The 23,978-nt window shown below is 47.0% G+C and overlaps 1 protein-coding gene across 1 annotated transcript in view; it reads left to right on the forward strand.

The window, feature by feature from the left end:
* The window catches only part of OC90 (otoconin 90), a 52,795-nt gene that overhangs the window by 16,450 nt on the left and 12,367 nt on the right, over positions 1-23,978 (forward strand). Inside the window, exons 2-10 of the mRNA XM_059723469.1 lie at positions 1,784-1,867; positions 4,082-4,141; positions 4,519-4,693; positions 10,979-11,091; positions 14,536-14,664; positions 17,060-17,116; positions 18,466-18,524; positions 21,002-21,107; positions 22,174-22,230. Of these exons, the coding sequence (XP_059579452.1) occupies positions 1,784-1,867; positions 4,082-4,141; positions 4,519-4,693; positions 10,979-11,091; positions 14,536-14,664; positions 17,060-17,116; positions 18,466-18,524; positions 21,002-21,107; positions 22,174-22,230 (840 nt within the window). The remainder of the gene's footprint in view (positions 1-1,783; positions 1,868-4,081; positions 4,142-4,518; positions 4,694-10,978; positions 11,092-14,535; positions 14,665-17,059; positions 17,117-18,465; positions 18,525-21,001; positions 21,108-22,173; positions 22,231-23,978) is intronic.

The raw sequence follows: 23,978 nt of genomic DNA on the forward strand, positions 1-23,978 counted from the left end.
GCTAAACCAGATGGGACAACTGACAACAGACACCCAGGAAAAAAACAACCTGTTTAATGGGTATTTTGCATCATTTTTTTCACCAGCGCTAAGGGATGGCCCTGCTCAATACAGTACAGGATGGCCAGGGTGAGGGAGAATTGTTACCCTTTATCAATGTTGACCATGTGCAGGAACACCTTGAGAGGCTGGACACCTTCAAGTCAGCTGGCCCAGACAGCTTACACCCCAGGGTACTCAAGTAGCTGGCTGGCTGGCTCAGCCCCTGGCACAGATCTTCAAGAACTTGTGGCGCTCAGGCGAAGTGCCCAAAGATTGGAAGAAGGCCAATGTGGCGCCTATCATCAAGAAAGGGAGGAAAGTAGATCCGAGGAACTACAGGCCCATCAGCCTGAACTCTATCCTGGGGAAGATCTTGGAAAAAATCATCAGAGACCATTCGTGACAAACTGGCTGAAGGCAACTTCCTGAGGCACAGCCAGCACAGGTTTGTTGTGGGTAGGTCTTGCCTGACCAATCTCATCTCCTTCTACGACCAGGTGACCTATCACCTAGACAAGGGAGAAGAGATTGACGTCATATATCTTGATTTTAAAAAAGCCTTCAATCTGGTGTCCCACAATCATCTCATAGAAAAACTAACCAACTGTGACCTCGGCTACATCACAGTCCACTGACTGGGGAATTGGCCCTGAGGTCAGACCCAGAGAGCGGTAGTTAATGGAAGTCAATCATTATGGCACGCCGTGACCAGTCGGGTCCCCAAAGGCTCTGTTCTTGGGCCTGTTCTTTTCAACATCTTAATCAATGATGTGGACATTGGTATCAGAAGCGGACTCGCTAAGTTCGCTGATGACACCAAACTTTGGGGTAAAACATCCACACCCAAGGACAGGATGGTGATCCAGGCTGACCTTGACAGGCTCAGGAAATGGGTGGATGAAAACTTGATGGCTTTCAATGCTGAAAAATGCAAGCTTCTCCACCTTGGGAAGAAAAACCCGTAGCATGATTATAGGCTTAGCAGTGCTACACTTGCTAGCACCATGGCCGAAAGGGACTTGTGGGTCCCTTGACCACAAGATGAATATGAGCCATCAATGTGATATTGCAGCTGGCAAAGCAAGCAAAACTCTGGCTTGCATCCTTAGATGCTTCTGTAGCAAATCTCAGGATGTCATCCTCCCGCTGTACTCGGCCTTGGTGAGGCCGCAGCTGGAGTACTGCATCCAATTCTGGGCTCCACAATTTAAAAAGGATGTGGAAAAGCTTGAGAGAGTCCAGAGAAGAGCCACATGCATGATCAGAGGGCAAGAAAACAGGCCTTATGATGAGAGGCTGAGAGCCATGGGACTCTTCAGCCTGGAAAAGCACAGGCTCAGGGGGGACCTGGTGGCCGCCTATAGATACATAAGGGGTGTACATCAGGATCTGGGGGAACGCCTGTTCACCAGAGCACCTCGAGGGATGACAAGATCCAATGGTCACAAACTCCTCCAAGACCGTTTCAGGCTGGACATAAAGAAAAACTTCTTTACTGTCCGAGCCCCCAAGGACTGGAACAGACTGCCGCCAGAGGTGGTGCAAGCACCTACTCTGGACTACTTTAAGAAACATTTGAACGTTTATCTTGCTGGGAACCTTTGACCCCAGCTGACTTCCTGCCCCTGGGGCAGGGGGCTGGACTCGATGATCTTCCGAGGTCCCTTCCAGCCCTAATGTCTATGAAATCTATGAAATGGGTTGGTTTTACCATGACAAATTCCATGTGATTCTCTTGCAGATTCAGACTGGCTGCGTTACTGCAGAACCATTGTCCCTATTGAGAAAAATGGCTTTGGCAACAACAATACCTTGGGAATAGGATGTAATATAGCATTGGTGGGAAGAAAATTACCGGGTTTTACCTGGGACCTGATTGTGCCTTGGAAATGGTATCTTTTAAAAGAAAAAAGTGCAGAAAGAGTGCATGTAAAAAAGTGCCTAAGTGTAAGGAAACATTTAAAAAACAACTTAAGTGATTTAGGAGCCACCATCCCATTTTCAAAAGCACTTAGACGCTTATCCAAACAAAAAGGAGAACTAGGATAGAAAGGATGGCCAGCAGAAATCAAGTCAACCCATCTAAAGTGCTTGAACTCTGAGGCAAGGACTATCTTTTTCTGTATGTTTGTACAATATCTAGCATAATGGAACTGCAGCTGGTTTTACATAGGGATCCACCATAATAATAATAAAAAATAAAATGTAATGTGGGGTTTGGAAAATAAACACACAGAGCAAAATGATCCCCACTGAAACAATGAGAAATGTACCAAGTAGGAAGCCCATCTGATCGCTGCGACAAATTACTATCTACCTATCAACAGGCAAAGTAGCCTGGTATGCTGTTGAAGTGGTACACTGATGTTGTAAAAGTGATGTTTCTTTTGAACTGGGTCTGATATAATAGGAGTTGTATTCATCGAACACCACAGTGGCTCCTATCAGCCTGAATTTTAGTAAGAAAGCTCACTGGGCGCTTGGAAGTGAATTTGGTAGTCTTAATGGATATTCAAGCCCAGAGGACAAAGGCAGGCAGAGGTTCTGAGTTAAAATGGGTAGCACACACCTATACAGCTTCAGGACAGAAACTTTCTAGCCTGGGAGATAAAACACTGAAGGTAACAGGAGTTTACACTATAATTAGATGGGACTTTGGAAGTGTACAACAGATTATAATAGCACATATCTGTACCCCTACTAAAGATTAGAGCTCAGGAAGGTACATAAATATGTGCATAAGCCCACCTGTGTCTAGCAAAGTACGTTAGCATTTACTTAACTTGTAAGGTGAGATCAGCATGATGGAAGTGCTCCTGGGCTGAGTATGGATGGATGTCAGTGTGCCTTTCAATGTATGCTGAACCAGCGCATTGTTGTCCCAAGGTAGTAAAACACTTCCCATCTACTTCTATGTCCTATTTTTTATTCCATTTTAAAATTGTTTCCTGTTAAATCTGTTTGGTGAGACAGGTGCCCAAGAGTCGGAGCCTACACCACTTCTACCAGAGCTTCCTAATGCAGCCGAAAGAAATCTGAGTAAGGATGTTTACTGTGGTTCTTGTTACAGTATTTCCAGACATTAAAAGGCACCAGTGTGTAGCCTTATTGGGAAAGAGACCCAGAAAAGGTATTTATTCCAGCCACATGCAATGAGATGATCCGCAGGTTGGTTCAGCAGCAGAGGTTAAATAACAACCTCAGGGCACTTGTATGATGGGCGTTTAGTCCTTCAGGGTTGCATTCTACGCCTCCTAAATTGAAATAGTGAGTTTTTAATAGAAACGGTGAGTTTTATGTTTCTGTCACTGTTTCCCAATGGAGCCTGCTTCCCACCTTCTCTGGCCACCAGCACACCTAGCCATCCTCCTGCTGCCTCCCTGCACTGCCCCAGGGGCAAGCCAGCCTGTTCCTGGGCTGCCCCAGGCATCCTGCCGGCCACAGGAGCCTGCTGAAGGCAGAAGCAGCAAGGGGCCTGATCCTTTTTTTCGGCAGAGCCTGCCCGCTTCTCCCATAGCCGTGGGACAAGCTGACAGATTAAGGGCTGTAACGTTCCCAGTTGCAACATTGCAAACTAAACTACATCGGGATGTAGTTTAATTTGCAATGATGCAAATTCATTTAAACCACCCCAAACTCACATACTTGTAATGTAGGACACCATTAAGCCACACAAAGGGAAATTTTTGTCACATGTACATGGTAACATCACATGTACAAGTACCCTCACAGCAGGCTTCACCTTTTACATGCACCTATTTTCCCTGGATGTAACAGCACTGGCCTCAGGGCTGATTGCCCATGGAGTATGAGATTTAGGGATCTTTTCTCTAGAGACACTGTGGGGACCTCCCTCACAATTGCTGGGTATTTCGGTTGACAGTACTAAGAATTAAGAACAATATTGGCTCCTCAAATCCATTTATGTCTGTCATTGGAATGGATATAGTGGAATTAATGGAAGCAAGACACACACTGGAGGGCATTTTTTTCCCCTATCAATGTATTTATAACAGCGTTTCTTCTTATTTTGCCTTAGACAATATCACATTCTTCAATGGAGTCTTTCAAAATGTAGAAAGTGTTACACTGTTTTTTGGTAAGTACCAACTTGAGCATTGGTTGCTTTTGTAAGTCAAAATAGCATTGAATGTGCTGTTATACATATGAATCAATAATGGGGTAAATCCTGAAATGACAGATTTCCCTTCAAGCCAGTATCAAACACTCCAGAATGACCAGAGCGCTTGCACAGCCTTAAGCCCTCATTCTCCAATCAAGTCCATGAAAGAGCACATTAACAGCTTCATTTCTAAGTCTCTGATGATGTCTCAGATCTGATTAAATGAGCTTCAGTCCACAAAAGCTTGTGATACCCACCCACCCATCCATCCACCCATCGGTTAATTTACAAGGTGAAAATTTACCCTGCCTTCATCTCTAAGTGCCATGTGCTTTCATTTATTCTCTCTGCAGACTGTCTGGGTTCTCACTTCACTTGGCTTCAGTCTATCTTCAGTAACTTCCCTGCACTGCTCAATTTTGTGAACAAAATGAAGTGCGTGACTGGACTTTGCCCAAGGGATTTTGAAGACTATGGCTGTTCTTGCCGGTTTGAGATGGAAGGGCTTCCAGTGGATGAAACGGACAGGTGAGTTTTATTCACAGGCTCTTCTCTGGCCACAGCTCAAGTCTTGCTATTACAGTCTGAAACTTAACAGTTGGTTTGGCTCCTATTGGGGTGGCCAACTGATCCAGAATAATACATGAGGTACTAAAGCACTCAGTGGAGATGGGACTGGTGCCCAATTTTTTCCGGTGAGTCCCTCAGAGTCATCCTTACTCTCACTGGCCCCGTTCAGCAAAAGAAGAATGATAGAAACCCTAATTTCAGACCTTGCAGGTAAGTATTACTACCACTAGGCTACTTGGAGAAAAACATCACCTTCTTCCTTCTCCAGGCAGATTTGAGAGAGACCTGATCTCACAGGTGTGCTCTGACAATCCCAACCAGACAAGATCCCACTTGGTTTTGGAACTGTGTTGCTTGGCAACATCTGGATTTTGTCCTTTTATGGATTTTGCCTTGAACATCTAAACCCATCTAAACTCTTATCTCCTGGCATCGATCTTAAGTCGCATGCTCTTCGCTAGCCCTTGTGGATGGATGCTTAATAGTAAATCAGTTCATGCTCCCCTAAGCTGGACTAGTTAAAATAAGCATAGGCCAGGATGCATCTGAATGTTGCATTTTCAGATAACAAAAGAAGTGTTAAGTGCCAGAAAAAAGTGAAATAAAGACCAATCCCATTTGAAAAAAATAGTGCTACAGATGCACAAATATGTGGAACCTGATGGTTTCATCTGTGAAGTGAGCCACAGCCTCATGGTTCACAGAGGACTGACAGATTTACTTGTAGGAGGAGGAATATGCTGTAGCCTCACAGCATCTAATGATAGGAAAACCACATTTTCATTTCCACGCAGAAGGAAGTCACTGGACTGACTCCTTGTGAAAGGCTCCACGAATTTCATGAATTTCCACCTGACACAGGAGGTGCATGGTCCCACTAGGGGGAATGCCATACTGGATCTGGTATTGGCAACGGGAGATGACATGATAGGGGACCTCCAGATTGGTAGCTATCTGGGAGACAGTGATCACCTTATAATAGAATTCAACATAAGACATCGAGTGGGTAAGGTAACTAGTAGGGTGAAAGTGCTAGACTTTAGGAAAGCTGATCTCATTGCACTCAGGCGATTAGTCAAGGAAGCACTGCAGAGTAGGAGTTTTGATGGGATGGGTGCCCAAGAAGAGTGGCTGTGCCTAAAGGAAACGATCCTTTGGGCACAAAGCAAGACGATCCCCGAGCGAGGCAAAAGAGGGAAAGGAGCCAGGAGGCTTCCATGGCTGACCAGAGAAATCCAGGGCAGCCTAAGGGCCAAAAGGGGAGCACATAAAAAGTGGAAACAGGGTGAGATCACTAAAGATGAATATACCTCCTCTGCTCGTGCTTGTAGGGAGGCAGTTAGGCGGGCCAAAGCTACCATGGAGCTGAGGATGGCAACCCAAGTAAAGGACAACAAGAAATTGTTTTTTAGATATATTGGGAGTAAAAGGAAGGCCCAGGGAGGAATAGGACCCCTGCTAAATGGGCAGAAACAATTGGTGACAGATAGGGGGGACAAGGCTGAACTCCTCAACGAGTTCTTTGCCTCAGTGTTCCTAAGCGAGGGGCACGACGAGTCTCTCACTGGGGTTGTAGAGAGGCAGCAGCAGGGCGCCAGACTTCCATACGTAGATCCTGAGGTGGTGCAGAGTCACTTGGAAGAACTGGATGCCTTTAAGTCGGCAGGCCCGGATGGGCTCCATCTGAGGGTGCTGAAGGCACTGGCCGACGTCATTGCAGAGCCACTGGCGGGAATATTCGAACGCTCGTGGCGCACAGGCCAAGTCCCGGAGGACTGGAAAAGGGCCAATGTGGTCCCCATTTTCAAAAAGGGGAGGAAGGAGGACCCGGGCAACTATAGGCCGGTCAGTCTCACCTCCATCCTTGGTAAAGTATTTGAAAAAATTATCAAGGCTCACATTTGTGAGAGCCCGGCAGGACAAATTATGCTGAGGGGAAACCAGCACGGGTTTGTGGCGGGCAGATCGTGCCTGACCAATCTAGTCTCTTTCTATGACCAGGTTACGAAATGCCTGGACACAGGAGGAGGGGTGGATGTCGTATACTTAGACTTCAGGAAGGCCTTCGATACGGTATCCCACCCCATACTGGTGAACAAGTTAAGAGACTGTGACTTGGATGACTGCACAGTCCGGTGGGTGGCGAATTGGCTAGAGGTTCGCACCCAAAGAGTCGTGGTAGATGGGTCGGTCTCGACCTGGAAGGGTGTGGGCAGTGGGGTCCCGCAGGGTTCAGTCCTTGGACCGATACTCTTTAATGTCTTCATCAGCGACTTGGACGAGGGAGTCAAATGTACTCTGTCCAAGTTTGCAGATGACACAAAGCTATGGGGAGAAGTGGACACGCCGGAGGGCAGGGAACAGCTGCAGGCAGACCTGGACAGGTTGGACAAGTGGGCAGAAAACAACAGGATGCAGTTCAACAAGGAGAAATGCAAAGTGCTGCACCTAGGGAGGAAAGATGTCCAGCACACCTACAGCCTAGGGAATGACCTGCTGGGTGGCACAGAGGTGGAAAGGGATCTTGGAGTCCTAGTGGACTCCAAGATGAACATGAGCCGGCAGTGTGACGAAGCCATCAGAAAAGCCAATGGCACTTTATCGTGTATCAGCAGATGCATGACAAATAGGTCCAGGGAGGTGATACTTCCCCTCTATCGGGCGCTGGTCAGACCGCAGTTGGAGTACTGCATGCAATTCTGGGCGCCACACTTCAAGAAGGATGCGGATAACCTGGAGAGGGTACAGCGAAGGGCAACTCGTATGGTCAAGGGCCTGCAGACCAAGCCCTACGAGGAGAGACTAGAGAAACTGGACCTTTTCAGCCTCCGCAAGAGAAGGTTGAGAGGCGACCTTGTAGCTGCCTATAAGTTCATCACGGGGGCACAGAAGGGAATTGGTGAGGATTTATTCACCAAGGCGCCCCCGGGGGTCACAAGAAACAATGGCCACAAGCTAGTAGAGAGCAGATTTAGACTGGACATAAGGAAGAACTTCTTCACAGTTCGAGTGGCCAAGGTCTGGAACGGGCTCCCAAGGGAGGTGGTGCTCTCCCCTACCCTGGGGGTCTTCAAGAGGAGGTTAGACAAGTATCTAGCTGGGGTCATCTAGACCCAGCACTCTTTCCTGCTTATGCAGGGGGTCGGACTCAATGATCTATTGAGGTCCCTTCCGACCCTAACATCTATGAATCTATGAATCTATGAATTGCTCTCTGAATGAATACTCTGACAAGTCTGAAATCAGAGCTTGATTCAGTTCAATAGTTCGATACCTGAGACAGCTCAACAGCTGCGCCTCCTCCTGGCCGATCATCATTTCAACGAAACACTATGTACAGACAGGAGCCAGAGAGGCTGCAGGATGAGCCGCCAAGAGTCTCTGGCCTGGCAAAAGACTCCTAGAAACACTGTCTTTTCAACCAGGTGGATTCAGAGTGGGGTTGTCACATCTTAGTTGGACTTCTTCACTGGGTAACATGACGTAGATCAGGGCTGTCCAACGTCTGAGTAGCAGGGGGCCAGAAGCAGCCTGCCTACATGCCGTGTGGGCCACACACCATGCTGCACTGCATGGCAGGTGTCTGTCCCCTCCCTCCTCTGTACTGCGAAACAGGTGCCCCTCTGTGGTGCGTTGGGCTGGACCCCACTGCACTGTGCCAGCCCCCCATCCAGCACAGGGTCCTTGGGTTCCCCGGAGCCACCCGACCATGGGCTCCCTCAGCCCTACTGCTCTGCTGTCAGGGTTGGGGACAGGCAGAGAAACCCAGAGGAGGGAGGAGACTCTAGTGGCAGCTGCAGGAGCTGGAGCGGTGTAGAGAGAAGCTCCAGGATCGCGGCTGCCAGTTGACTTCTTGGGGGGACACACATGGCCCAGGGGCTTCCAGGTGGACAACTCTAATATAGATGGTTTGATTTCCTATTAATATATACAAGACATTGCTCAGGTTTAGATAGGACCTTGAAAGAGACACTGACACGGAGAACTACCTGCCGTGGGACAGTGCGGATAGCATGTCAGACACTCCCAGGAGCTGTGGTCTTCAGGAGTTACTGCTGCCTGCCCATTTCCCACTTCATTTTTATCTCCTGATCTTCTGTTCCAAGACACAGAAGGAAAACAGAGCTGCCAAAACCCAAAATAGTATGGTTAGAGCTGGCATTAATGTTAAAGGTCTTGGTTGTCTTCTCCACTGTGCCAAGCTTACATTAGTACAACGGTGTTGAAGGTGGAGTTTTACTGTCATAAAAGCAGTGTAACATAGGGGAAAACCAGGGACCACAGCTTGGATCTTTAGATCATAAGGAGACAGATAAAGCTTTGCCCTTGACTAGCACCTTCCATCCATGGGTCTCATCACACTTTACAAATAGTCATGAATTTGGCCTGACAGCAGTCAAAATGGTGATGGTGATGATGATGATATGACAATGCCAGGGAAGGAAGTATCCTCATCTTCCCCTTCTGGCTGAGAAAGGGATTGTGGTCATTGCCAAGGATGCTATAGGAAGTCTTTGGCAGAACACAAGGCACCACTTCTCATCATTTTCAGTCTCACCAAGCTCTGAAGGCTAAGCATGTGCCTAAAGTACTTTGCTGGACAAGGGACTCAGTCCCCAGGCCTCCCTCCTTTTGTACAAGATAACTTTCCCTTTCTGCTTAGAAAATTTGCTGAGCACAAATCCTAACAGTAGCACGTGGAACAATCCCATGAATAGAGTGAAAAATAGCACCAAAAACATGTGATGGGTCCTTATACACCCCTGATGCCTTCCAGCTATAAAGACCCCTTAACCAGTCTATGTTTGTTCTGCTTTGCATTGTTCTCCCATTTACAAACACATGCCTGTAATTGTGTCAACTCTGCAAGAGCTTAGTTCATTCAGATTTTGTAGATGCACGTGTATTTAAAGTGCTCAGCGCTGTCTGCATATACAGTGCTCTACAACCACTGCCAAAAGGCTCCGGTGATGCTCGCAGTAAGGAGTTCCTTGGTCAGTTAATGCAAAAGACAATTCATTCTGGAGCTCACCCACTTTGGCTTGATCTAGGAAACCTGATACAGTTAGTTGTGTTTGTTGAGCTGAAGAAATCAGTCAAGGGTTTTTTCCTACCAAGCTTGTCAGGTCACTGTGGCCTTTGTGGAATATGTTCCTGTCTGAATGTGATATGCCGGTATAATCACACTGTAATAAGGTGCCAGAAGAGAGGTAGCAAAAGGATACCAGAGCGCTGGAATAATGGAGTCCCATCTGGCAGGTCAAACCGTCCGAATTTGTTAGAACAAAATGCTTCCTTCTGCGCTCTGCTCCTTTTAGTGCTTCCTGGGTATTTTAAAGGAGGCTGAGCAACAATAATATATATCGCCCAGCATCAAAATGTACATGACCCAAACAGATTTTCCCAGCTAAAACCTCCCCCCTGCTGAATGGGACAACCTGACCACAAGTAACCAGGGGATATTCATTGCATCAGGCAACCCCCATCATCCATGTCCTTTGTACCAAGATAGAAAAGTCTCTTCTCAAGCCATGTCTGGGACCTGCCTTCTTCCCTGGTTGCCCAGAGCCATGAAGGTATCATTCGAGTCAAACCATTTCCTTCCCTTTGTAGATCAGATGTGGTAAGGAGGATCAGAGCGAGAGGACAAACAAAGCACCCCCAGATAGCAACAATCCATGTCTGCCAACACCGCCACCATGTGTTTCATCATCTTAATATTTCCTTCCAAGTATCTCTGTCAGACAGATTCATAGCTATTACCCCAAGGAAGTGGAGAGAGGGACCAGCAAGTGCCAAAATGGCATGACTGTGACAGTGTGGGGCCCAAGGACAGAGGAAAAAGTTAGACCTCCCTGATAAGTCCAGATGCTGATTCATTTGGCAGCACTGGCCTGTCCTATTTTGTGCTTCAGCTGCTGGGGCTCTTACAGCAGCCAGAGAAGAGCTGGGGAACTGGGATTTTCCCTTCGGGGCCAACCACACCCCTACCCTGCTGTGCCCAGCCTAGGACATCTATTCAGCCATCAGGGACCCCCAATCTGTAAGGGCCAGCAGAATGACCTCCCATGCCTGCCAAATTGGTAGAGGGAAAAGAATTCTCTCAGCTCTTCAACTGGGCTCCACACACTACACAACCACTCCTGGAGCACATCCACTCCAGACCGGGGCCCAGAACTGGGACAAATTAGAGACCATGATTTTAATTGCTCTGTTTTTGTTTTTGTTTTTTTTTTAATTAAGCTGCTGTTTCCAGCACCGCAAATGCTATGAAGAAGCAGTCGAGATGGAGTGTATGTGGGATCCTGCAAAGATTTCAACAGATTTCAGCTGTCTTACCAAAAACCTCACCTGCAGTAAGGTTCCTATAACCTGTCATTAAGCTGATGGGTGTGGGCGGGGGACAGGCTGTGATGGTCCGCCTATATTACAAAATCCAAGCCGTGCTAAACCTTTCTGGGCCCCTCTTTTGCAAGAAACCAGAACTAGCCTATTCCAGGGGTGTTTCTCTTTAGAAGACTATTTGAACTATGTCTATACTGCAGAAAATACCCTGGTCAGCAACGGTGGTCTCAAGCCAGCGGCACTGCTCAGGGAAGGCTGCCTCTGAACTGAAAGCAATGTAGTTGTGGTCACTCAGAGCTTTGGGTGGGATAATTAGCACTGCTGAACAACAGGGCCAATTAGCCTCGCTCCAAGCTAATTAGCCTGCCTGAGGCATCATGCAGATGCAGCTACATTGCTCCTAGTTTAGGAGAGAGCTTGTGTAGTGGCACTCCTGCCAGGCACAGTATGTTGTATAGATATGGTCTTAGTCTTAGTTGGGACATCTGGGCAGATGTAAGCCCTAGATCTTGGTCTGATAGGTTTTTAAAACCCTTTTCTCCTTATTAAGCCCCAGAGACTTGTTGCTGAGGCACTCAGATACCAAGGTCATGGGAGGGCCATATAAGCATCAGATCTAAATTAGCAGGTTCATTTTAAGCACAAAAGGGACTGCTGTGATCTCAGTCCAATCTCCTGCTTAAGAGAGCCACAGAAGTGCCACCCCCCAAATTCTGGCACCCAACTCTCTGGATGAGCTGGCCTTTTCTTTTAAAGAGACACCCAGGCCTGAGTCAAAGACTTTGGTAATGGAGAACTTACCACGTTCCTTGATAAGACACAGCAGCAGATATTATCGTTCTCAGGTGCTCTCGGTTTATAGTATTGCTGCTTCTCGTATTTCTCATTCATATTTTTTCCTGTGCAAGCTCAACTAACTTGCTTCCACCACCCAAATCTCAGCCCACATTTCCTTTCTAATGCCCAGCTATTAGGACTCAGTTTTAGTTTGTAAGTACAATACATGAACCTGAGAGCACGTTTGCTAGCAAGACACTAAATGCCAGTGGCTACTAAAGCCTTGTGTGCAGCTGGACTCCCAACATTACTATGTTGTAAGAGCTGCATGGTGGGAAGTATTTCCAAAATGGTGATCTTTTCATTCAGGGCGGAGTAAAGGGCCATTTTAGTATCTTTGTAAGGGGAGATGACTCCACTCAACTCTGCTAAAAGCTTAGCACATGCTACCATGGTTGAGAAATGCTCTGTTTGTTCATTCTTATGGTGGTCATCTGGTGCCGGGGGATTGGAAACTGGCTAATGTGGTCCCTATTTTTAAGAAGGGGAGGAAAGGGGACCCAAGTAATTATAGGCCTGTAAGCCTCACCTTGGTGCTCAGGAAGCTCTTGGAGAGGATCATCAAGGAGCACATCTGTGGGGGGCCTGCAGGGGAGATCATGCTCAGGGGCACTCAGCATGGCATCATCAAAGGCAGGTCCTGCCTGACCAACCTGGTTGCCTTTTACGACCAAGTAACTCAATCCTTGGATGATGGTGTTGCTGTGGACATAGTCGTTCTAGACTTTAAGAAGGCCTTTGACACTGTCTCTCACTCCATCCTCATCAATAAATTAAGAGACTGTGGCATTGATGCCTGCACAGTTGGATGGGTAAAAAATCGGCTGAGGGGGCACACCCAGAGAGTAGTGGTGGATGGGTTGTACTCAACCTGGCGAGATGTGAGCAGTGGGGTCCCCCAGGGCTTGGTCCTCGGGCCGCGCTCTGTTTAACATCTTCATCAGCGACTTGGACGAGGGGGTGGAAAGCACGCTGTCCAAGTTTGCTGATGACACTAAGATGTGTGGCGAGGTGGACACACTTGAAGGGAGAGAGAAGCTGCAACTAGATCTAGACAGACTACAAAAGTGAGCAGATGAGAATAGGATGGGGTTCAACATAGACAAATGCAGGGTGCTGCACCTTGGGAGAAGGAATCCACAGCACACATACAGGCTGGGGAGTTCCCATCTTGAAAGCACAGAGGTGGAAAGGGATCTCGGAGTCATTATTGACTCCAAGATGAACATGAGCCACCAATGCCAGATCGCAGCCAGCAAGGCCAGCCATACCTTGTCATGCATCCAAAGGTGCATCTCAAGCCGGTCCAGAGAGGTGATCCTCCCCCTCTATGCCACTTTGGTCAGGCCGCAGTTGGGGTACTGCATCCAGTACTGGGCACCGCACTTCAAAAGGGATGTGGCCAGCCTGGAGAGGGTTCAGAGGAGGGCCACCCACTTGGTGAGAGGGCAGCAGGACAGGTCCTACGAGGAGAGACTGAGGGACCTGAACCTGTTTAGCTTCAGCAAGAGGAGGCTGAGGGGGGACCTGGTGGCTGCCTACAAACTCATCAGGGGGGATCAACAGCAAATAGGCAGAGCCCTTTTCTCCCCAGCACCACCTGGGGTGACAAGGAACAATGATCATAAGCTGATGGCGAATAGGTTTAGGTTAGAGATCAGGAGGCAATATTTTACAGTTAAGGTGGCCAAAATGTGGAACCAACTTCCCAGGGAATTGGTCCTCACCCATACCTTGGGCAAATTCAAGAGGAGGTTGAACGATCACCTGTCTGGAGTCTTCTGAACCCAGCATTCATTCCTGCCTGTGGCAGGGGGTCAGGCTAGATGATCTGTTCAGGACCCTCCTGACCCTAGCTACTATGAAACTATGATACTATGATACTATTTTGTACATTGCAAAAATGATTCCCACCAAGATCTAGTCCTCAGAAAAATCTACTTACCAGAATCTAATCCCAGTTTTGCCAGAGTAAGGGGTCAGTAACAGTAACAAAAAAGAATCATTCTGCCATAAAACCTGGTTTAGTTAAACAGCCATCCCTATTTTCCTTCTTTATTTGAAATAAGACCATTTTTTGCTTTAGTTTTGTTTTGAAATAGGAAGAGTGTTTTTTCAACTGTCCCTTACTTGAAAATGGAAAAGGGATTGTTGCTCAAATTAAAATACATAAATGTGGTCCTCATTCCAAGTATGAGCATGGAAATAATTTACTTCTCCAAAATATGTTTGTCAAAGAATGGGGGGAAAATAATATTTCAACATCACTGCTTTGCAAACCTTTTTCTAGTATTCTGTGATATGCCCCTACTGTACATACAAAAAGATCTGTACCAAGCCCCACCTCCAGCATGTAATGGCCAATAATGGATAATGTTCTGTGTATGACAGACCTTTGAAACACTTGATGGCATTTACTGATAAATTTAATTTAAAAAATTCCCTAGCATAATTCAACCCCTTGGATTCGTTTCACTTTAAAACCAGTAGAAATATAGAATTAATGTGTGTACTACACAATGAAATGTAACTGTTGATGAAAACTTTACAGGGAAGCAAAGGCAGATGGTGGAAACCGATCTCTCAATAGCACCTTGTTTGAATTGTTTTGTCTCCAGGATCTGGGGACCCTTGTGAACAGTTACTCTGCAACTGTGACAAAGCTGCTATTGAATGTTTTGTGCATTCACGCATTAACTCTTCCTTGAACGGTCTGGATGTCTCCTTCTGTCCCACTCTGGTTACAGGTAATAATAAAAGGGCCTGACCTAATGCCCATTCAGGTCAATGGGAAATCTTTCTACTGCCTCAAATAGGTACTTAATTGAACCCAAAAAGGACAGCGCTGGCAGTGGCAGTTTGGTTTCTTATATCTGGCAGTGTGTCCTCGTCTCCATTTCGTGCATTATTTCCATTTGCTGCTGCTCAGTGAGTGCTAGGAACAGAAGAGTGGATTAAACAGGGTGCTTCTATGCGAATGCTGCCAGGCTGGGAGGATGGAGTCCTCTCCCCATTCCTAGTAAAGAGAAGACATTCCCCACGCTGCTCAGCTCACCTTGGCTTGGTCTCCGAAGGATGAAAGGGGCATTCATCTCCATTCTCTTCCCTGACCCATCCTCCCCTGCTGCCAATTTTGGCTCTCATTTTATTAGTGTGAACACCTGCTCCGTGGGAACTGGATGGAGATCAAACACTCATTTCAGATGAATTGTGATCAGGTCACAAGATAGCCATGCTGTTCAGGCGCTCCCAGCTTGGGCTAGATTTGAACAAACAGCATCAGCTTTTCAAATAGCTCAGGTCCCATACATATAACTTAATGAAGCAGCCAGATATTAAATAAAAAAAGAGCCACCCCCCCCCCCCCGCCAACCTGCTTAACGTGGCAGGGGTGAGTGGGTGTGTGCAAATGTACATACAAATACTCTCATACAGAGGCAGAAAAGACACAGAATGGGACAGGGCAAGTTAAAGACCTTGAGGTTGTTGTAACACTTAGCTCATTCCCACAGCATCTTTTTTTTTCTAAAAACTTCAAAGTAATTTTGAAGGATCAAAAAGATGCAGTTGTTGATAGAATTACTCCTGGAAACAGCTTGTGAAGTAGACAAGTATCATCTTTCCACTATAGGCAAGGAAATGGAGATGAGATGATTTTCCCAGGTTAGTCAGGACCTTCTGTCTCAGGCCAGACACTGAGGTTGCACATCTCTGAGAGACAGCACTGCAGGAGCAATATGCTGCAAAAACAGTGGGAGGGGGTGAGAAGGCAGCAAGGAACTACTACTGCTCTTCCTACTGGTGTTAAAGGCAGTTCAGTGGGACCTCCACTCACTGAGAATGAAGAGATCCCCTATGATATGTCCTGGTGGGACGGAGCTCATAAAAGGAAGCATTTTTATTGTTTCCTGACCCCAAATGTGGTGATGGTTTTGACCCTTAGCTGCAAAGCAAGACACTATATCACACCACCCAAGTCCCCTTGTCCAAAAATTGGGGATTTTTTTTAATCAGAGAAAACCAGGATCCCTGTTCATGACCCCTACAAGTAGCCAGCAACTGCCCTGAGACATGGGATTTGCCAGGCATCTATCACACAGGGAAAGTTAGCTTTCATGGGGATTGCACTGGGAATTTATGTATCACCTGTGCTGATTACTGAATCGAGAACTCCCTATCCTGTCTCCTTATGCCTCTCATACACTTGCAAAATTTAACCTGGAAGCAATTCAGAGTTTTTGCCCCCACTATTTTACTTTGAAAACCATTCCAAATCCTCACGCCTCTGATAGATGGAAACCTTCTTTCAATTTCCAGACTGAATTTATTCATAACTTGCTTGTAGCCATTTGTTCTCGTGCTGATACTGCTCTTTTACCTAAAGAGGCGGTGCAGACAGAAGTGACTATTTTCATGTTATCTGGCCAGAGAAGGCAGTCAACAGCTGTGGCCAAACACAAGTGCACAGCTGCAGACAGCTTCAAAAATGACCAACTGGTGAAAAATCTGACTCCTCTTTGCATGAGATATCAGATAAAGACATTTCAAAATGTAGCTTGTGTCTGTGGAGCTCCCAGTTTGTTGGTGTTTTCAGAATGGGAGGGGGAAAGGGAGTGGGGGTTTTCAACCCCCCTGGAGGGTGTATTGCAGCTCCCCCCTCCCCACCAAAGTGAGGGGGGGGGGCTGCAATTCACCTACCCCACCCTTCAGCACTGACCGGGGAGCCCCAAGAATGAGCTCTCTCCACTGCCTTTCCCCTCCCATTCTGGCAAAGCCATGGCCATTGCTGTGGGAGCCTAGCTGCAGGCTCCCAGTCCCAGCTAGATCCCCCCCAGGAACCAACAGCGAACTTCTGTATGGTCCGGGGTAACATATATCAGAACACTTTGCAGAAAATGATCTGAATTACAGCGGGAGCCGCCCTTCTGTCTGCACCCACAATGCAGACAGCAACATAATAATATCACCACTGAACAACTGCAGCAATAGAAATGTTAAGAAATAATCAGGATCTGCTCATAGCAACATTGCCAGTGACTCTCACCATGCTACATCAATTTGATGCTGATTTATTTGCCCACGCGCTGACTGTTTGCATGGCTGTAATGTGTCTTTGGAATGAGAACTCTTTTATTTCTGCAGAGTTTCTTCATCACAGGAATGATAAAACACTGCTGACAACAACCTCCATGGAAGAAGGTTCGTGCATTGACTAATCAAAAACCCCAAGAATCCTGGAAAAATACGAACTTGTTAAGGTTCATGTGACCCAACACATGACTGAGTGCAGAGTATAATATTGCCCTGTTTTACACAGTTGTAAAACAACAATGTAAGATAGTAACAACTTCTTTGCAAGATAGTATTTTCATTGCAAGTGAATGTTTTTTTCCAGGCAAAGGCTGGTTCTTTAAGGAGTGGGTGCTGTGCGACTGAAATCACAGCTGGGTTAGGAGTCAGTTGCTCGCTCTGGGAAGGTCTCCATGGCTAAGATAGCTTGCTATGCAGTGCCATGTTGTAACACACAGCACTGCCTCATGAACTGGAAACAGCGTAGCAGCCTTTGTGTCGCCCTGAGTCTGGGCAATAACTTCTCTCTCTCAGCTGTGTGCACAGCTGTGCTGCTTTGAGTTCAGGGGATAGCGTATGTGGAGGAGCGCGGCGTGATTCAACACAGCACCACCTGGCATGGCAAATCAAGCAGGTTTAAATGCAAATCTACCCCAAGGACGATGAATTAGGGCCTTGTTGCATGTTACACTGTGAGCTGCACAATGATTGGCTTAAGGGTAACTTACAGTCACACCTTCCACATGGGTGGTGTACTGTGAGGAGTGGCCAGTGGTGATGTGTAGGGGGTGCATGGGGGTGCATGTGCACCCCTTGAGAGCGCTGGTGCACCCCCTGACAGCGCTCCTCAATTAGATGACTAGCAGGGGGGGCAGGCGGGAGTGCTGGCCAGGGATTGGGGGTGCCAGGTGAAGTGCTGCTGGTACTTCTGGGAGCGCCGCCCCTTGAGGGGGAATGCTCCTTCCAATCACTGACTGGCTGCTGGGGGGGCACGTGCCCCCCTCACTCAGGTGGCACCAGTCGCCCATAGGAGTGGCCACACTTTAATGAACAGGAGCTGGGTCATATGGATCAAGAAATAATTCTTCCCTGAAATGGCATAACTTTGAGCCACATAACTAGGGGTCTACCCAACTAAAGGTGGCAACCACCTGATTTTAAGGGCAGATCGTGGTACTGGCTGCTATTTTCGAGGGCTTATCATGGCCAGGGCCCTTGCATGCCTCTGATTGGCTGAGGGCCCATGGTGGCCCCACCACCCACCACTGATTGATGGAGAGGGCTTTCCATCATATGGCCAGGTCCCCTCACCACTGATTGACTGAGAGGGCTGTCCCTCATCCAGCCCCACTGATGATTGGTGGAGAGGGGGGTGCATGACAGGCAGCCCTCAGTTGACCAGTGGTGAGGGACAGGGGTAGCAGCCATCCACTGGGGAGCCAGCATTTTATTTTCAGTAAGTTTTTTTATCTCCACAGATTTCATGGAGATCACTCCATTTCGCAATTTCTGTGAAATCTGTGTAATCGTGACTTGGGTAGGTCCCTACACATAACAGGTGCTTTAAGTCACTTGAAGGTGTTAACACAGACAAGCCTGGGGTTAAGAGCTCCAGGAGCCATCCAAAAATAATGTGTAACTAGCCCCAGAGTTAGACAATGTCTCCAACAGAGAAACTGAGAATGCCAATAATAAATGGATGCTTAGGACATTTCCGTAGAAGATCAGAAATGTAAGCCAGGTCTTTAGGGTGGTATCACACCTTAGGATGGTGTCACAAGTTACATTCAGTTGCAAATCACTGGGATGTAGTGGTATTAAATTCAATACCTGGGTGTTTAGGAATTAACCTCCCGTGAAAGGGAACAGCTTTTCAAGGCCATAAGGACACTTAACATGTGCTAAACTGTTTGAATGAGTGTCTGCTTGTTTTTTAACTGTACTTCTAGTAAGTGTTAAGTTGACTGTGTGATGCCACCCTTATTTTGAGATTTCCCACATTCTAGCTGAACAACCCCCTGGCAAAGTGGTGCTAGGCATGCTCAGTGGTGCACCCATCAGCATGCCCAAGACAGAGTAGCACTGGCACATGCCAAAGGATGTCTCTTGGCACTCTGTGTGCATGGAGCAGGAAGGACACAGCACGGGCTTTTCTATGGCAGTGCTCCCTTGCCTGGTCCAATGCGGTATAGATATACCCAAGGATTCACTGAACTACTGCTCCAAACAAAAGTCTGGGCTTTGAGGCTGTCAAGACAACACTTCAGCTTTCAATGTGGTTTTTGTTTTTAAAATTACTTCACTGGTAGCTGGCAACACCAGGTGGGGTACCTCCCCCCCCCCTCTAAGCATCACTGCCGTTACTCTGTGGTTGCCGTATTTTTGTCACGTTCCAACCCTCTCGTTAGACCTCACCACTAGCTTTGTGTCTGGTGTCTTTGTGTTCGCAGTTACACCAAGCAGGCCCAACCACATAGATGTGAGAACAACCAGAGCAGGAGGTGAGTGGCTGCTTCTGTATTTGCATTCCTTTAAAGACTCTCTTTTAAAGAATATAATAAAAATGTATTATCATTAGAGGGCACTGAATTAGCTCTTCATCACAGCACCCAAACTATAAGCAAGAGGGAGCATTTAATTGGAACTTCACAAAGCTAAAAACATGGCAAACTGCTGTAACATGCCCAATAAATGCAACCAGGAAAATACAGAGAGTGGGAGCTAGACAAGCATTCAGTGTTACTCCAGCTCCGTTCCCACTGCAATCAATGGGAGCCTTATCATTGCTTCAGTGTTGAATTCAATCAATGCTGAACACTTTTCAACATCCCATTTGAAGACTAGCATGCTTCCTTATATCATCATTTTGCAACAGAAAATGCAACCATGATATAAATTTGCAGATGTCAAATGATTAAAAGCAGACAACAAAAAAGATTACTTGTGAGGATAAACTCAGCATGATGAGGATGTGATGTCTATTGGTTTGGGAAAAAAATTGACTTCCCTTCCTAGCTTTGTAGCTAACTTTCTGTGCGACTGAAGAGAAGGCACTTGGGCATGCAACGTAGACCTTGCAACAGTTTTGTGACCTATTAAAGTTAGTATGTGTTAGAGATAACCCTAGCCTGAAAAGGAACAACTTTGCAATACCATGAGGGCAGTTAACACGTGCTACACTGCTTGCATGTGAGGTACAGTTCCACGTTACACTTGGACCATGCTAAATCTCAGGAACGTTAGCCAGTGTTAACGTTAGATGGGGCTGTGGGCAGCCACACTTTAAGGGTGAATACCATTTCTTGTCTGCACAACTCTGTGATGCCACTAGAGAGCTGGCGAGCAGGGGTGTGGCTAGGAGCCGGGACACCTGAGCTCTATCCCTGCTCTGAGTGGGATGGGGAAGCTGGGAGCAGTGCATCCTGGGATGCTTGAGAACTGCAAATTGCTTGTTTTGTCTCTGTGGAGCCGACTAAAGTTACCCTAACACAAGCTGGGTAGCACTGCCCAGAGTTAACCCTTGCCTGAAATGGCATAACTTTGAAATGCTTAGAGGGCACTTAGCATGAGTTAACAAGCGCTGTGTTCAGATGCTTATGGTTTAAATGCCATTGATATGGTCTACACGTAACTTGTAGCTTCCCCCTTGAAACTGCTTGCCTTATAACTGCACTGAAGTGTTGAGCATGTGACGCCAGCCCTACTTACCCGATAGCTAAAGCTCTAGCAAGGGACTATCTACATTTACAACTTGGCCTTCCTGGTGTGCTCATCTACAGCCTGTAGCTATGCATTCCTCATGTCAGAGCAGCGTTTGAGGTACTTCATTAGCAGTGAAAAAGCATCGAGAGCCCAGATATTTGCTTCCCACCTTACAAAATACACTTGTTACTGGGCTCTTTATGTCAAAATGCATTTTAACTTATAAAGAAAAAAAAATTCCAGCCCAGCTCTTGTGAAGTGTTTGCTTTCTGGAAATCTTGTGAGAAGGCTGTGCTCCCCATCTCACAAAAGGCTGTACATGCAGCTCGTTTCCTGCGGGGTTGCTCACACTTCCTGCCTTTGACAGTGATGTCTCCTGAGCCTGATGATGTGGTCCTGAGGACTCCCCAAGCTGGAGGTAAGGATGTTTGTCAGCGTTACTTTTTTTCGCCGCAACACCAATGACTATTTGTACCGTGTGGCAACAGCCCATCCTTGCTCTGATCGCTCTAGGGTCACAGGGAGGGATTCGAGGGGCTTTTCCCAGCTCTGCTGCCTGTTCCTTCTGTGTGCTTGAGCATATCACTTACCCTCCCTATGCCATGCCTACAAGGGCAGCATGCCAGGGCTGGCAGCATCACCATTAAGTACACCATGCTGCTCCACATGGGATGCCTCCAGAACTGGAATCCGTGGAACTGCATCCAGGCAGCACTTTGTGTGGGCTAATTAGCACTGGTGACTGACAGTCAGTTAGCTTGGTGACTGACAGTGAATTAGCCTGAAGGCAGGCTAATTGCTCCCTTGGCAATTAGCCTGCCTTCAGTGCTGCGCGGGTACAGCCCCACTGCGGCTGGAATGGGAAGCAAGTCATGTGCAGCACTGCAGAGTGCTTGAAGGTAGTTCTGGACACAGTAAGGTTTCTGTGGGGGACATGGCCTTAGTTTCCTTCTCCGTGAAATGGGGCAATTGTATGGACCTTGTCACATGTTACACTTCAGATGCATTAACTGCACTCAAAACACCTGCATTTGAGCATTCAAGCAGTAAAAGATGTGCTAAGTGCCATCGGTGTCTAGCAGTTAAGCCTTTTCTGGTGGGGAGTATCTCCAAATCCTATTATCTAGCATGTTGAGGGACTCTCCAACTGCTCCATGGAGATAACATGATCAGGAGACTCCAGTGTGGTGCTGAGGCTGAGACCTAAAAACAGCTGTTTGTTGGCCCCAGCCCCCACGGCACACCATAGCCCATGGGAGTCTTCAGTGGCTCTGGAGCTTGGGGTAAGTGTTTTATTTAGACTGCCATAAGCTGAGAAAACTTTCTAACTCGTAGAAATGTTTACAGTGATCTCAATAAAACAACTTCTAAGTGTAACGTGTGACGCGTCCCTTAACGCTCCTCGGGAGTCTCTGACAAAAGTCGCGGCAAAGAAGACAAGCTCTTGTTTGGTTCATGACCATGGTGCTCTGCTTTCTGTGTAGTGATTGCAAGAGAGCAGGAAAGCACCACTGCTACCTTAACAGAGCCAACACAAAAAGGTGAGTGAGTTGTTCTTTTGATTTTTCCTGGTCACCACAGGGCCTGGACATGCCACATTTTATAGTGGTGTAATGGGTCTTTATACCAGTGTGAAGAAAAAACAAGCCTGGGACATAGCCTACTGCCCTGCACCAGTGTAAGTTATTCAGATCTGGTGTACAATGACCCAGGGAAAAGTCAGGAGTGAAACTAGGCAGTACAGTGTCACACTGGTCTACCTGCAGCTTATCCAAGGGAAGTTAGGTGTTACCTGCGCCCTGCCGCCTGGTGACAAGGCTGTGCCTGCTTCGAGGACCTGCACCCCTCTGCATGGTTTACACTGCTGTGTCACACTGATGTGGATGACACTGGTATGTGTCATGTGTCCAGGCCCACAATGATGCGACTTCTTAAGTGAGTGTTGCATGTCCCTGCTTAAAAATCTACTCACAATGATCAGATTACTCCCTTGCGTCACTGGGACAACATGGTGTCATTGGCAATACTGAACAGATCCATTGGTGAAATTAAACCTGCAAATGAATGACACCGGCATGGCATTTGGCAGCAAAAGGGCACTTTGTCTAAGGGATGTAATATTATAACACTGCTGTCTTCAACACAATCATTTTCATCCTCTTTACTGGGAGACAACAAATGTACTCATTTTATAAAGAAGGAGGCAAGTTAAAAACCATATTTAAACAAAAAACATGACATTGTACTGTAACAAAACCCTAGGTTGTTGGTAGGGTTGCCGACCCTTCAGGATTGTCCTGGAATCTCCAGGAATTAGATATAAATCCCCAGGAGATGCTGAGAGTCACTTGGGAGAGATAAATGACAGGGCATTTATTAAAACAAATATTAAATGTTGAATCCAGTGTATATGGTAGTCCAGTGGGTTTTTAAAATGTAACAGCAATGTGCATTTGCCTTCCTGACAATGTCTGTAACTGATGGACGCAAGCACACGGGCATGTTTGCATTGCGTGTCGTGGGCACGTTGGCTCCAGAAACTTCCCAGAATAGATTCAAACAGAATTGTCAACCCTACTTGTCGGGGGGCTCCCAGAGACACACCCCAGGGTTGTGTAAGCTTATGGGGCCCCACTCTGCTGAATGGCCATACCCAGGTTATTAGTTTGCCCAGAAACCACAGGCACTTTGGTAAAGTGATGGAAAGCCAAAAGTGCTCGCTACAAGGGAGAACAAATGGTACAAAGAAGATGTCATCAAATGCTTTGACAACAGAGCATAGAAAATCAAAACCACCACCTTGCTCTCATAAACGTTTCTGTGAAAATCTCCTGGGGTCAACCTCCCCCCAAGTCCCAGGTCGCCCCCTCCACCGGGGACCTCCAAGCCCCTCTCCTCACAGGGAGCGCCCTCTCTAGTCGCTCCCTCGAGAGTGTTTCTGCCTGTGGATCTGTTTCACCGTTTTGTTGCATTTATATTTTACACCTCACTGAACACGAGGTGCAAAACTAAACCAGGCAGTTTCACTTTCTGGAACTTCCTGGCAGAAGTGCAACATGGTGGGATTGCAGCCGCTGCTGGGGAACGTTTCACTCGAGGCAAAGAGCCGGCATTTCTTTGCCCATTTCTCGGTGGGATTTTCAAAGGTGCAAACAGGAGTTTGTTGCCTGCCTCTCATTAGCTGCGAAGCCCTTTGGGCTTTTCAAAATCTAAGAATATATTAACATTAGATCTTCAAATACATTCACAGGCCCTTTAGGATCATGTCTCATCTTCTACACCATGCAAT

This window comes from Alligator mississippiensis, chromosome 3 (genome assembly GCF_030867095.1).
Source record: "Alligator mississippiensis isolate rAllMis1 chromosome 3, rAllMis1, whole genome shotgun sequence".
Classification (NCBI taxonomy): Eukaryota; Metazoa; Chordata; order Crocodylia; family Alligatoridae; genus Alligator; species Alligator mississippiensis.